Source organism: Macaca nemestrina, chromosome 7 (genome assembly GCF_043159975.1).
Source record: "Macaca nemestrina isolate mMacNem1 chromosome 7, mMacNem.hap1, whole genome shotgun sequence".
Taxonomy (NCBI): domain Eukaryota; kingdom Metazoa; phylum Chordata; class Mammalia; order Primates; family Cercopithecidae; genus Macaca; species Macaca nemestrina.
This window is the reverse complement of record NC_092131.1, coordinates 37,924,469-37,937,755: the sequence shown is the minus strand read 5'-3', so window position 1 is coordinate 37,937,755 and position 13,287 is coordinate 37,924,469. Positions and strand designations below refer to the sequence as shown.

At 47.9% G+C, this 13,287-nt stretch overlaps 1 protein-coding gene across 7 annotated transcripts in view; it reads left to right on the top strand.

Annotated features, from left to right (window-relative positions):
- Positions 1-13,287, top strand: part of LOC105472908 (SPARC related modular calcium binding 1) — a 149,911-nt gene that overhangs the window by 125,494 nt on the left and 11,130 nt on the right. For all 7 annotated transcript variants that reach the window (XM_011726503.2, XM_011726502.2, XM_011726501.2 and 4 more), the window contains exons 8-10: positions 4,005-4,197; positions 4,729-4,811; positions 6,664-6,769. In XM_011726503.2, coding sequence (XP_011724805.1) covers positions 4,005-4,197; positions 4,729-4,811; positions 6,664-6,769 — 382 coding nt within the window. The remainder of the gene's footprint in view (positions 1-4,004; positions 4,198-4,728; positions 4,812-6,663; positions 6,770-13,287) is intronic.

The following is a 13,287-nucleotide window of genomic DNA, read 5'->3' as shown; positions in this document are numbered from 1 at the left end:
GACCTCCCTCTCACATCTACTCGCTGAGTTGCTTCCCTTTCCTCTCTGTGGCCTCTTGTTCTCCAGTAGGCGAGACCAGCTTCCTCCTGGTGATCTCAGGGCAGCTTCCACAAAAGTGAAAGCCAGAGCTGCAAGTCTTCTTGAGGCCTCGGCCTGACACACAGCATCAGCGTTGCCTCCAACATTCTATTGGCCAAAGCAAACCAGAGTCCATGTGAGGGGTCCACACAGGGGCATGATCACAGGGAGGCACAGTTCAGTGAGGACTGTTTTGTAATGAGATGAACTATACTGAGTAAAAGAAAAATATAGGTTAGAATAAAAATCAGATTATTCTGTGTCAAGATGATCTCGCAGAGAGGTGAAGCACCCAGCCAGTGTTGAAATGTCAGCTCTACCACTTCCTAGTTCTTTGATCTTGATCCAATTTCTCAGCCAGTCTGTGTTTCTGCATCCTTTTCTGTTCAATGAGGATAACAACACTGCCTTTAAAGGTTTGTAATGAATTTGAAGTGAGTTAATACAAATAATGCACCTAATACCAAGTCTGGCCCATGGTAAATACTCAAACAGATGTTAGCTATTTTTATTCATTGTATAGTTCTGCAATGGTGGGTGAGTTAAGTTTGGTATTAAGTTTTCTGCTTCTGAGGCAAAGAGAGAAAAATATCCAGGTACAAGATCTGTAGTTTGCGTAGGTTGAGAAGATATCATTCTTTAGAAGAGGCTGTGCTGTGTCCAGAACATTTGGTTTTGAATGCAGCAGATTTGGGATAGTCTACAAAGACACTGACATAGAAAAGCTCACTGTAAAAATAAATTTATTTGTTTCCTAGAGCAAATGGTTAGAGGCAACACTGTCTAGAGGTTAGCAAGTCAAGCCTGACTGTCAGGATCCCCGGCCCTTCTCTCTCCTGGCTGAGTGAACTTGGGAAAATCCATTAATCTCTCCAACGTTCAGTTTCCTTGTCTACAAAATGGGCATAATAATAGTGCCTACCTCATATGGGCAAAGGATTAATCAGGTAAAGCCCTTAGTCTATTGCCTGGCACATATCACTCAATGAATGTTTGTTTTTATTGTTATTAGTTGTAAAGATGATTTTAAGGGAGATTTTCTCTTTGCTGTGAGACAAACTCTCTGTGTACTCTTCACAGAGGGTTAGTGCTATTATGATAAATCACTCCTGTCTCTTTCTTAGAGGCACCTGGACTTGCAGATACTGTAATGAAGTAATAAATCAATAATAAAAATAATAAAATAAAGCCTGCATTCAGGCTTTTAAAAAAATTCTTTGCTATACCCCATTTTTCCAAATTAGTGAGCTTTATCATTTCTATTATTTTATTTTATTTTATTGAGACAGGGTTTTACTCTGTGGCCCAGGCTGTAGTGCAATGGCATGATCATGGCTCACTGCAGCCTCAACCTCCTGGACTCAGGTGACCCTCCCACCTCAGCCTCCTGGGTAGCTGGGACTACAGGCATGTGCCACCACACTGGCTACTTTTTGTGTGTTTTTTTTTTGTTTTTGTTTTTTTTTGTAGAGCCAGAGTCTTGCTATGTTACCCAGGCTGGTCTCAAACTCCTGGGGTAAGCAGTCTGCCTGCCTCAGCCTTCCCAAATGCTGGGATTATAGGCATGAGCCACTGAGCCTGGCATTTTAATGATTTTATTCTCCATGGAACTTCATAGACACTGACTATAAACAGCTCAGAACAGCCTTCAAGGACTTCCAGAAATCCATCAACAGGGCCTTAATCACGGGTCTGTGCCTATTCTTAGATGGCTCCTGTCCACATTTCCTAGGGTCTTGGGACCCCCAGTGGTGTGAAGTCAGGTTCATTATTCGCTCTGCCCCTGGGGAAGATCCCCCCTTCTCTCTTTGCCTCTTGCTTTCAGTCTGATTTATAGCTTTAGAAGGTTGGCCTGGAGAGTCTTAATTTAAAGCCTCTGTCAGAGGTTGTTACATGAACGTGGTGCCAGTAAAAAGCTGTTTTCCTTTGGTTTTGCTCCTCTGTTGCCTCTTTCATGGCATGAAATACGACGTAGGAAAATAAGGCTACCAAATTGGGGTTGGGGGAGCTATTGAAAAATTCTTGCATAATCCTCTTGAAGTTGCCATGGCACCTTCCCAGCCAGGGGCTGAAGTCAAAATGCTGGATCTTTAAGCCAGGTTTCCCAAGGCCCCTCTCCCTGCTCAGTTTCTGTCTCTTTCCTGCCTCTAGATGCTGTTCTGGTGGTAGTCACAGTTGGAGGCAGAATCCCAAGTCTGATGTCTGTCAGCTGTTTTAAACTCCTCTTCCTCTAGCCAAGGAGATTCTGTTTAGCTTTTCTATATTTGCATTATGAAAACAGTAGTTTTTTTTTTTTTTTCACTTCCCAAATTCAAAATTACATTTTCTATTTTAATAGTGAATATGCTATATGTGCCTGCCTCCTGGCCCTTAGATATTTTTATGCCCCTAAGGAAATATTTTTACCCTGCAACGAGAATCACCAGGCTATTGTTTTCGAGCATTTTCCTAGCAGTGAGACATAGCATTGTTTTTCTATCATCTGACTTATCTGTAAAACTGCATTGAGCTACTTTGTCTCTGTGTAGTCCCATGGTTTGTTTAAACATGCACGCTCTACCGATATGTGTGTCATTAACAGAGCCATTATTTCAAGGAACTTGGCTTCTTTAAAGTGGAGTTGAGTGTCTGTTATTTTGATTGCTTGTGCTGTTGTTCAGTGCACAGCATGGTTCTCCAGGTTGCTGATACCAAGTTCCTTGCTCTTAAGAAGGGTATTTTTGTAACAATCTGTAAACATTCAGTGGGATGCCCAAGACTACATTCCTGTCAACTTCTTCAAGAGAAGAGTTGTAGAATAGTGGTATGAAAAAAATACAGTGGGTAAATAAACAAGTAAATGAAAAATAAAGTAATAGTACAGGTTTATGATGTGATTCTTTTGTTATCAAAAAAGAAGATGTATGCACCTGTATTTCCATGAGTGTATGTACGTAAAATCTAGGGAAGGTACAGTGTTTTAACTTTGGCAGGATTATAGGTTTTTCCAAAGTTTCTTTTTTAAAACTTCTTTATAATAAGAAATCCAACACTATTTATTTTTAATAATTAAAACAAAAACAAAACCAGAAAAAAACAAAAAGGGAAGCCAGGCAGGCTAAGTGGTTGATTGGAAATAATTTTCAGGTAAGTGGCTGTGCAGATGTGAGACGCCCTGGAGCTGGCCATGCTGGACACAGCGTACCATGCACTGTCTCAGCCGGGGACTGGCTCGGGGGAAACCAGGTTTGACTGTTCAGACATGCTCATGTGTTCCTGAGGCTGCTGAGTGCAGACACCATCCGGCTGGGCCTGTTTTCTCTCCCATTGGATGGAAGCAGCATTGTGTAATTCACTGAGATTCACTCTACCTGCTTTGCTCAGCAGTGTTGGAGGGTGGGGAGGAGCCAAGGCTGGACCTTGTTTCTGCTCCTCCTGGGTGCCGAGCATCACTCCACATGAGGCTGATGGCGACGGCTCCATCCTGCTGTGTCTGGGCTTGGAAGGGTCTACGTGCACAGGCATTCCTGTATCAGCTTGCAGGGTAGCCAGGCTCCTGCACCCACCTTTCCTGCAGCCCATAGACAGCATCCATAGGAGCCACTCTGAAAACAGTAAGATATTCCACCTTCCGGACAAGCTGCCACTCTGAGAAGGGGCATCCCTGGAGTCCCTGGCTGGCTTGTTGCTGCAGTTGAACCTATTTGGTGGGAATGCTAATGAATGCTGGCAGCAGAGATGGCCACAGGGAGGTTCTGAACCTCTAGCCCCCTCAGCGTGCGCTGACATGGGAGACAGCTCTCCGTGGTAATTCATCAATGGGGCAGCTCATCAGTTCCTTGGGTCCAGGCCTGGTCCTTGCTACTTACTTTGGGTGCTGGACACAGAAGCCAGGAATGTTAAATCACAGGAGTGATAGTCACCACAGGCTGTGTCTTCTCTTGCAGAGAAAGTCTACTCGTGTGACCAGGAGAGGCAGAGTGCCCTGGAAGAGGCCCGGCAAAATCCCCGTGAGGGTATTGTCATCCCTGAGTGTGCCCCTGGGGGACTCTATAAGCCAGTGCAGTGCCATCAGTCCACTGGCTACTGCTGGTGTGTGCTGGTGGACACAGGGCGCCCGCTGCCTGGGACCTCCACACGGTAAGCCCCCCAGGCTGAGTCCTGGGAAAAGGGACCTGCTGGCTGTTAGGCATGCTGGCATCTCCCAGCGTTCCTGCCCTGGTTTGGTGGGAGTGCCTGGGAGAGCAATGTTTTCAACGAGTAGAAGACTTTCAGGTAGAAAGACCCTGGGACCTGGATTCTGGTCACAGGCCTGTCTCTTTCTAACTTAAGACCTTGGAACAGTACTTAACCTCTCTGAACGTCAGTTTCCTGATGAGATTATTGCCCTTTCTAAGCCACTCAGTTCCATGGATCAAAAAAGATACTGCGTGCAGCTCAAGTATCATTGTTATTATGCTTGAGTGGTTGAAATGACATGCCTGAACATGTCGCAATGGGAACATTGATGCTAAGATTGCCTCGTAGCTGCCGGACAGCGCAAGGGATATCGTGCTGCCCACCTTTGGTGCTTTAGGCTTGGTGACAACATAGATCATTGCTGGGCAGTAGTGACTGAAGTAGGCTCAGTTGCCTGCCCCTCCCAACCCCCCCATATCTCTCTCTTCTCAGCTACGTGATGCCCAGTTGTGAGAGCGACGCCAGGGCCAAGAGTACAGAGGTGGATGACCCCTTCAAGGACAGGGAGCTACCAGGTGGGAGACGATGCTGGCCCTGCCGGCACCGTCACCTCCTTCTGTTCCTCCACCCTCTCATCATGCAGAAGAAGCTGCTTCCTCTTTGTCTGTTTCCCCATATGTAAGATGGAGCCAGGAGCCGTGGGATCTGCATCCCGGTCGGGGATTTATCCCTAATTAGCTCTGTGCTCTTGTGCACGTTGCTTCTCTTCCCTGTGCCTCTTCATCTTTATAATGCAGTCATTGGGTTAAAATCCTGTCTCTGCAATTCCACAATGCGTTGTCCATCTGAGGTCCATGAGGACAATGTGTTGAGCACTGTGAGTTATTTTTTCCAGGGCTGTGAGGATAAGATAGCTTACAGGGAGGGGCTGTCCTGAGCGATGCGGACAGTGTCTGTTGCCTGCTCTGAAGAGGCAGATGACCTCTGTGACACAGGACCATCATGGAGTGTGACACAAGACACATAGGAAGGGCCCTGGGACCTCCAGACGGCTGCTTTGTGGGTTTCCCCTTATTTATAGTGATCTCTGCCTACAGGTTACAGTAAAATTACTAAATGTTGGTGGCTTGGAATCTTGTTTTCTTTACACAGCACAAAGTCAGATTAGTTCCTTACACAGCACGAAGTCAGATTAGTGCTGGTGGGAAATGGGCCACCTTTCCATGACATATCAGGACTCCAAGTGAGAACTGAAAGCAGAAAGTTCCAAAAGTCAGGGAGTTTCCACACGAGGTTTGTAGAAATCACCCCATCACAAGAATGGAGTCATGGTGGCCAGGGTATCCCTTTTAGCCAACCCCTCAACAAATGTGAATTGAGATTCTACTATGTGCCAGGCACTGGGTATAATCTAGTGGTCAAAGTTGACATGAGACTTACAGAGTGAAGGAGACAGATAGGATACGAATAAATGAATATGGGCATTTATAGATAGTCATGGTGGGTACTCTGGAGGAAAAGCAGAATGTGCTGTGAGAATGGCAGGGAGAACTTACTTTAGATTCCACAGCTTCTCTGAGAAGCAAGTGTTGAACCTGAGACCTGGAGGATTTGGGGACAGAAGAGAATGAGCTAGTTGCTCATTTCTGTGTGGAGTTGCTGTGGAGAGGAGCATTGGGAGTAGTGTAGAAGGCCCATCTGGTGCTGGTGATCGTGACTTTATAGAACACCCATTTATCCAATTGTGTGGTGGTGTTTTCCCCAGCTATGTGGTGTAGACATGGAAAAGGCGTATCTATAGAAGGTTCATCTGTGCTTTACTGTGTTTTGCTGGAATAGTACAAGGAGGAAAAAAGGAACAAAGGACTTGAGAGTACTGGCAAGAGAGATGCTGTAGTTATAATCTAAGATGGATGAGGAGGGAAGTGAAAAAAGGAGGACACTCTTGGGTGGATCTGGTGGTAGGTATACTTAAGTCAACTTTGACCACTGGGGGTTCTCTCCCTGTCTTGTGCTCCCACAGCCCCTAGTTCTTACCCATAACACAGTATTTTTCTCGCTTTAGGATGACTGCTTGGCTATTAGCTTGGGTTCCCCTGTAGATGTGAACTTTACAAGGATAAGGACCTTCTGTATTGTTCACTGCTGTATCTCTAGCATTTAACATGGTGCCTGAGTTGATGTCTAGCAAAAATGTGTGGAATGGAAGAAAATTGAAAGCATTATTTGGTCTGATGGTCCTTTGTGGGGTATGGGTAAAGGAACTATGGAAGTTTATGAGACTCCTCTGATCAGTAAACAAATCCCTAAAGTGGATTTGGCTGGACAAGAAGGGCTTTGAGAAGTTCAGGAAAGGATGGTAGTTGAGAAAGCTATTGACTTGATTATAACCTGGCATCTACCTTCAAATCTCATTTTATCTTTTAGGCTGTCCAGAAGGGAAGAAAATGGAGTTTATCACCAGCCTACTGGATGCTCTCACCACTGACATGGTTCAGGCCATTAACTCAGCAGCGCCCACTGGAGGTGGGAGGTGAGAATGTGAGCAGGAATCAGGCCCAGGAGAAAAATGTGGGGCCCCTGACTTTTCAGATGCTGAGGGAGGGTGGGAGAGCGGGCAGGGTTTGCAGAGGGCAAGGGCTAGAAGGTGATCTGTTTCCTGAAACCATGTCCCCATAGCTTTGACCTGCCTTCTGCCAAAAATCTTCCTGCCCCTCTACCTTCCCTATTCTTTGGGAGCTGCTTGTCCCTAGCTTTTAGTTACCTGCTTTATAGGAAAGTCCAGGGCTGTCTGGGACTTCCAGCTGTTTAATCTCAGAAGGGGATGGATTGGAGTGAGAGTTCTGAATGGCAAGAAGAGTGATGGGCATATCATGGGGACAGGGAGGACAGAGAGGGAGGACAGAGAGGAAGCACAAAGCACTTTGTGATTTTCTTGTCTCCTAAAGGGCAGGAACCAAATGCCTTTTTGGCATCCTGAGAATTCCAAGGAGCTCTTGGCAATGGAATTGGACACTCATGTAGCCAAATCCAGCTTAGGTCAGGAATTGAGGTGGTAGCTGAGGCAGTCCTGACCTGAGGCTGAAATGCACATGCTCCCCAGTAACCAGCATTGCTGGCACTCGTGAGTTTGGCCCCTTAGGCCAGTTGGTTGGAGATGCATGTGTGCATTCATCCATCTACTTACCACCTTTTGAACATGGAAGACACAGCAAACGCTGGGCTAAGGACAAGGTATCTGGGGATAGAGGCATGTCCCACCTTCAAAGGATGCAGCTTAGTGGGGATACTACACCATAGATAGATACTTACAAAATCTGTGGTGAGTGCTAGGACAGAGGTGGAAGAACGGAGAATGGTTGTCTAACTCAGTCTGAAGGAGTCAGAAAAGGCTTCCTGGAGGAGGTGATATCTGAGCTGAGTTTTAAAGGATAGTTTTAAAGGACTTAGCCGGTCAAAGAAAAGAGAAAGCCATTCCAGAGAGAATGAAAGGATATTGTGGATCCAAGAAAGTGCATGTCTATGGTTCAGTTAGGTTGGGCTGGGATGGATAGTCAGAGGAGGAGGAAGCGGAGGAGGTAAGAGTGGTAATCGTGAGATGGAAGAGATGGGCAGGACTCAGATCCCAAAAGGCCTGTGAGACATGCTGAGTAAGACTTCTGCTTATGAAGCCAGTTGGGGAAGCACAGCAGGGACTGGTGGAGACAAGCAGGGGGGTGTTTAGTCTCCTTACAGCAGCAAGGGAGGTACCCTAGGCTTGGCAGAGATGGGAAGCCTGCCTCTGAACTTCTATGGCTCACTAAGGAGGGAGCGCTAGTTCCCCGGCATCTGCCCAGAGGCAGAGCTGTTATCCATAAGGCAAGGAATGCAACCAAGAGAAAAAGCCTAGGCCTCGGAAGGACCCCAGCATGGCTCCCTCAGTGGTGACCCGGCATGGGTCCCACCTGCAGTTCTGCCTGAGTCCTAAGGAGGCAGGACTTCAAGCTCCCCCTGACTGCTTTCCCAAGAGCACTGCGTGGTCTCCGCTGTAGGTGGGGGACGCAGATGGGCCCTGCTGCCAGGGGAAGGAAGGTAGGTTTGTGCCTTATCCTCAAATGACAGACAGAAGGGATTTTTACAGGCAATGAAAGCTAAGAAATTTATGATTTTTTAATATCAGTGTGTCCTTAGGGAAGAGGATCTTTTTTCCATTCTATTTTAGGTGTGATTTAGAGTTGGAAGAGATTTTTCAAAAAAATAATTATTTTCAAAACATGTTTTTCATTTTAAGCTCATATTAGCTTGACCATACTTGGTTTTGATGGGAATGAAAGATTTGAACTGCCTTTGGTAGTTATGTTACCTAGAGGCTGGACTTTAGTCAAAAGACAGACAAGATGCTCCAAGAAATAGTTTAGAAATCAAGGAAGTGGGTGGGGGAAGGGAGAAGAAAGAGAGAAACTGCTATCCAGGAAGGTAGCTGCCAGGATTACCAGCGTAGTAAGAGGGTTTAAGGCCGTCCCAGATCTTCCCACTATATTCAGCATAAGCCCTAACTCTGACCTGGGCTGGCCCTTCAGGACAACCTAGCTGGCCCCACCTCTCCTCACATATTCCTTTCCTTCCCATCATTGTGTTCCAGGCACTGGTTCTCCTGGTTCTCCTCAGTTCTGGTTCCTCGAACAAGTCAAGCTCTTGTCTGTTCCAGGACCTGTATGTCAGTTGCTCCTAGAATTCAGTTCCCCATCTTCCAATGACTGGCCCCTGCTTATCTATTTAAATGTCACCTTCTCCAGGAGCACTCAATCTGCAAGAGCTGCCTGTTTACCCTGTACCTCAGCACCCCTTTTAACTCTCAGCCTAGCATATATAACGGTCTGATACTTTGCTGGCTTGTTGATATATTATCTGTCTCCCCAAACCCAGTGAGAATTTAAGTTCTATGAGAGAAGAAACATTTTCTGTCTTCTTCCCTCCTGTATTCCCAGAGCTTAGACTAGTGCCTGGAACATAGTAGGTGCCCAATAAAATATGTTAAATGAATAAATAGCTAGAGGGACAGGGATAGATGGATGGATCCCTGTTTTGATAAGACCTCTTTCTGGCACACATCAGAGGATCTACCCCGACCACCAAAAGACCAAGTATAAGGCTGGAGCCAGTTGTCAAGTTTACTGTGGTGCTATTTTGTAACCAGGGCCTGAGGGCACCGTGGCCGGGACCCAGGGACTTGGAGCGCCATGCAGACAGACCTTGGCCAGTTGTCCCTCTTGTGTGATGGAGGAGCAGAGGCATGGGGAAGCTGGAGGTCAGGTAGCATGTCTGGAACAGGACTGACGAAGACAATTAGGAAATCCAGGCATCCTGGGTTTTGGCTTTGACTGTGGAGTTCAGGCAGAGTTGGGGCTGCAGGCATGAGGTTAAGGAAGCCACATCTGATCCCTCCTTTATCCTCTCAGACTCTAGTAGTTAAAGCTGGACATCAGCTGAGGCCAGGGAAACAGTCCCACTTGGGGACAGTGGGAAAAAGGGATAGAAGATGTTTGAACAGTACAGAAAAAAGGTGTCTTCCTCCCAGTCTACTTCCTGTCGGGCATGGAGATGTTGGCTTTGCATCAACTCTCACGTTTCAACCTGCCCCTGGTATGAGCTCCATGCTAGGTTCTGGGGCATCTGAAGAAAAGGGGATAGTTTCTGGCCTGGAGGGGAGATACAGAACAACCACATGACTGCAGTACAAAGTCAGTGGGATAATAGAGGCTAAGAAAGTGTTGTAGGGACCCTGGGAAGCCAGGGCGTGCGAGGAAAGGCTTTCCATGGGAGCGACCGTGGAGCCCCATCTTCACTTATGAATGGGAAATGCCTGACCTAGATGGACCAGGGGTAAGGGCTTTCCAGCAGAGGGGACCATGTGGGTAGTGAGGTGTGAACACTCAACAGGGTAGGGAGTGTGGAGAGAATTGTAAGAAGTAGTATGGTTCACATTTGGGAGTCGGGTTGGGGAGATGAGCCTGCAGAGCTGGGCAGAGCCCAGCTGGTGCCACGCCCTGGGATTCAAGATGCAGGGCAGAAGGGAGCTGCAGGGTTAGGTGGACATTTTTGCGGAGTCATCCTGATGGCACTATGGAAGCGGGATTGGAGGGGAGCAAGGTAGGCAGGAAGATGATAGCAAGTGTCAATGTGAGAGGTGATGAGGGCATGGACTGTGGGAAAAGGATGATTTGCTGAAGCTTTTATAAAGAAATCAATAGGATTTCAAGACTTGCTAGATGTGGGGAGTGGAAGAGTGGGAGGCATCTACTCCCTTTTCTGGCCTGATTTAGTAGCAAAAAGCAGTGCCACAAATATCTAAAAATAGGCAGAGTAGAATGGGGTGTCTGTGAAAACTCTATGGCAGTTGCGTGGGAGGGGGTGCCTTGCAAATATCATTGGGTGATAGTCCCTCACGGTGAATGTTTTCTGGGTGAGTGAGTTATCCCTTTGGCCCCTCTGGCCAGGGCTCCAGGAGGCAGTGCTCCCCGTTAGATCAGCCTTCCCATGGCACCCATTAGCATTTATCAGTCCCAAAGGAAGATTTCTGAGATCTCAGCTGGCAGAGTCTTCTAGAGCAGGGGAACCCTCTCCTGGCTCCACCCTCCCCTAGGGAAAGTCAACTTTGAGGGGAGGTGGGAAGGGCTGTGTGAGCCTCTTGGCCCTTCACGTGGTCCCCCGAGGGGAGACCGTACTGTGGCTTCCTCCTTCCTGCCCAGTGTGGTTGCCCATTGATGGCTTTGCAAGGAAGAGGCTGGAATGTGGCTGACTTGGCATTTCCCAGCCGCACCCGCACAGCTGGCGGGGCCTGGACCCAACTCCAGACGGGGCTCAGTTGGTCTGCTTGGCTTGGCTAGTGCCTCCAGGCAGTCCCGCCTTACCTTCTCTAAAACTGCTTAGGACAGCAGAACTGGGCCCAAGATCTTGGCCAAAGCAGGTTTCCTTGTGGTAAGCGGAGCTGGCTCTCCAGCTGTGCGTTGCAGCCAAGGCCTGGCGAGGCTGAGGCTGCAGAAGCAAAACTGAAAGTGCTGTGGGAGAAGGGTGGCCTGTGTCACCTCTGAAACTGGGAGAAGGCTCCGTGGGGCCAGTTTGGGGAGGAACTTGGCTCTAGTGGGTTTCCTCATCCTGGAGGCAGAAGTCAACAGGACAGCCACAAAAACAGCCCAGAGGTAGGGCAGACACTAGCATTGTCTGGCTCATGTTGTCTGAACCATAGTCTTCTAAAATCTGGAATTTGGTATCATTTGGGTGTGTCTTTTCATACCATATCCAAGGAAACTTGGATATTTTACCTACCTAGTGAGCCCTTTTAGTAGAAGTAGAACTTTACCCGTGGAGAAGTCTGCAGTGTGGACAAGTGAGTGCTGTTACGCTGATCCTGCGGAGCCCTTGCTCCCTCTTACTTAGGTCCCCAGCCTTTGCCTGATGAGCAGCTTTGAATCCAGCAGTCCTAACCTCCAGGAATATATGTGTGCTCATGTGAGACAGGTTGGGAGCCTGAGGCCGGTGTAAGCCTGGAACTGGGAGGGGAAGGGGCAAGGCTTTGGGCTTTCTTGGGCTATGGCTTTGTGGTTGAGGGGGTCTAACTGTGATGGAAAGTCTCCAGCAAAGACTGCTCGAGAGATTCCTGAAGCTCTGGGGGAGGCCTCCCTGCTCCATGTCTATCCAGCACTCCCCCAGGAAAAATCTCAGATTCTGTTCAGTTAACAGAGGCCTCTTGGGTCTTCTTTTGCACACACTTACTGCTATGCTAGGACTCTTGCTGGATCTCAGTCTTAGCCAAGAGCTTGTACAAAGCATAGTGGGTACCTGCTGTCAACCTCATCTGTGACTTAAGGCTGTTGCCAGGTCAGAAACTTGATTTACAGAGTTTTTAAATCCATTGCCTTCAATAGTTTTGTTGGAAATAGGGAAACTATCCCCAAACCCCTCCAGCTGCTGTCTTTTGTCTCACTCCATCTTCTTTAAGCATCTTCTTCTTGGGCCATGGCTAGAGCCTCCATTCCTCTAGATCAAGGGTTTTGTTTGTTTGTTTGTTTGTTTTTTGTCTTTTTTTTCTTTTTAACCTGAGTCCATGGACTTTGAATGGGATTTAGGGAGTCCATTAATCTCCTAAAATCTGCAGACTTCTTTGTGTATGTCCATTTCTCTAGAGAGAGAGCTCATATCTTTGTGTAGGCTCTCAGAGGGTTCATAATCCCTCATGGACTCAAAGCTGAAAATTTCTGCTATTAATGTAGTTGGAGTTTGGCCTGGCCAAAGTGTTGAATTCCAAAGATGACCCTAGGGCTACCCAGCTTACAGGTAGAGGTAGGGCTCTCTTACTTGGGAGTTTGGGGGTTGTTTTGGCAGCCAAAGGAGTTCAGAAGCAGAGAGTATCATGCTAGCTGGGAAGGAGGGAGGAAGGCAGCAGGACCCTTGGGCCTCACAGGGCAGGCTGTGGGTCATGGCAGTGTTAGACGGAGCCCAGAGGCACTCCTTGGAGGGGCTCAGAGGATCTCTCCTGAGGAAGTAAACGCTGCACATCTCCACCCTGGCTGGGAGCCAGGCGGGGTGGGGGGCAGCAATCAGAAGCTGTGGCTGCCCTGCACTGGGAGGTCTTGGTGGGAGTGAAGAGAGTCAAAATGTTGTTCTTCTGGCAAGGAGATGTCAAGAAGGGAAAATCAGAAGAAAGGCAGGGAAAGGGGCAGGAGCCAGATGATGGTCACTCTCGGGCATGTAAGGAAACTCTTGGAGGTTGTAAAGTCAGAAGAAGAACTGCTTCTTGCTGCAAAACAGCGCAAAGGAGGGTGGCAGAGCTCTATCAGTGGAGTTGCTGAAAGCTGGACAGGCGGGAGCCCCAGAAACACGTGTTGGAGGGAGCGCGCCTCCCCTGGCAGGGCCTCTGGGTGGGATGACCTCATCCCTTCCCGTCTCAGTGACTGAGGCTTTATTATTCCAGCCTCTAGGTAGACATTACGCTATACTGAGCCTAAAGGTTAAAGGAAGAGCTGCCTTTGCCTTGGAACCCTCATGGCTCCTGGCGAGGGGCTGAGTGGGAAG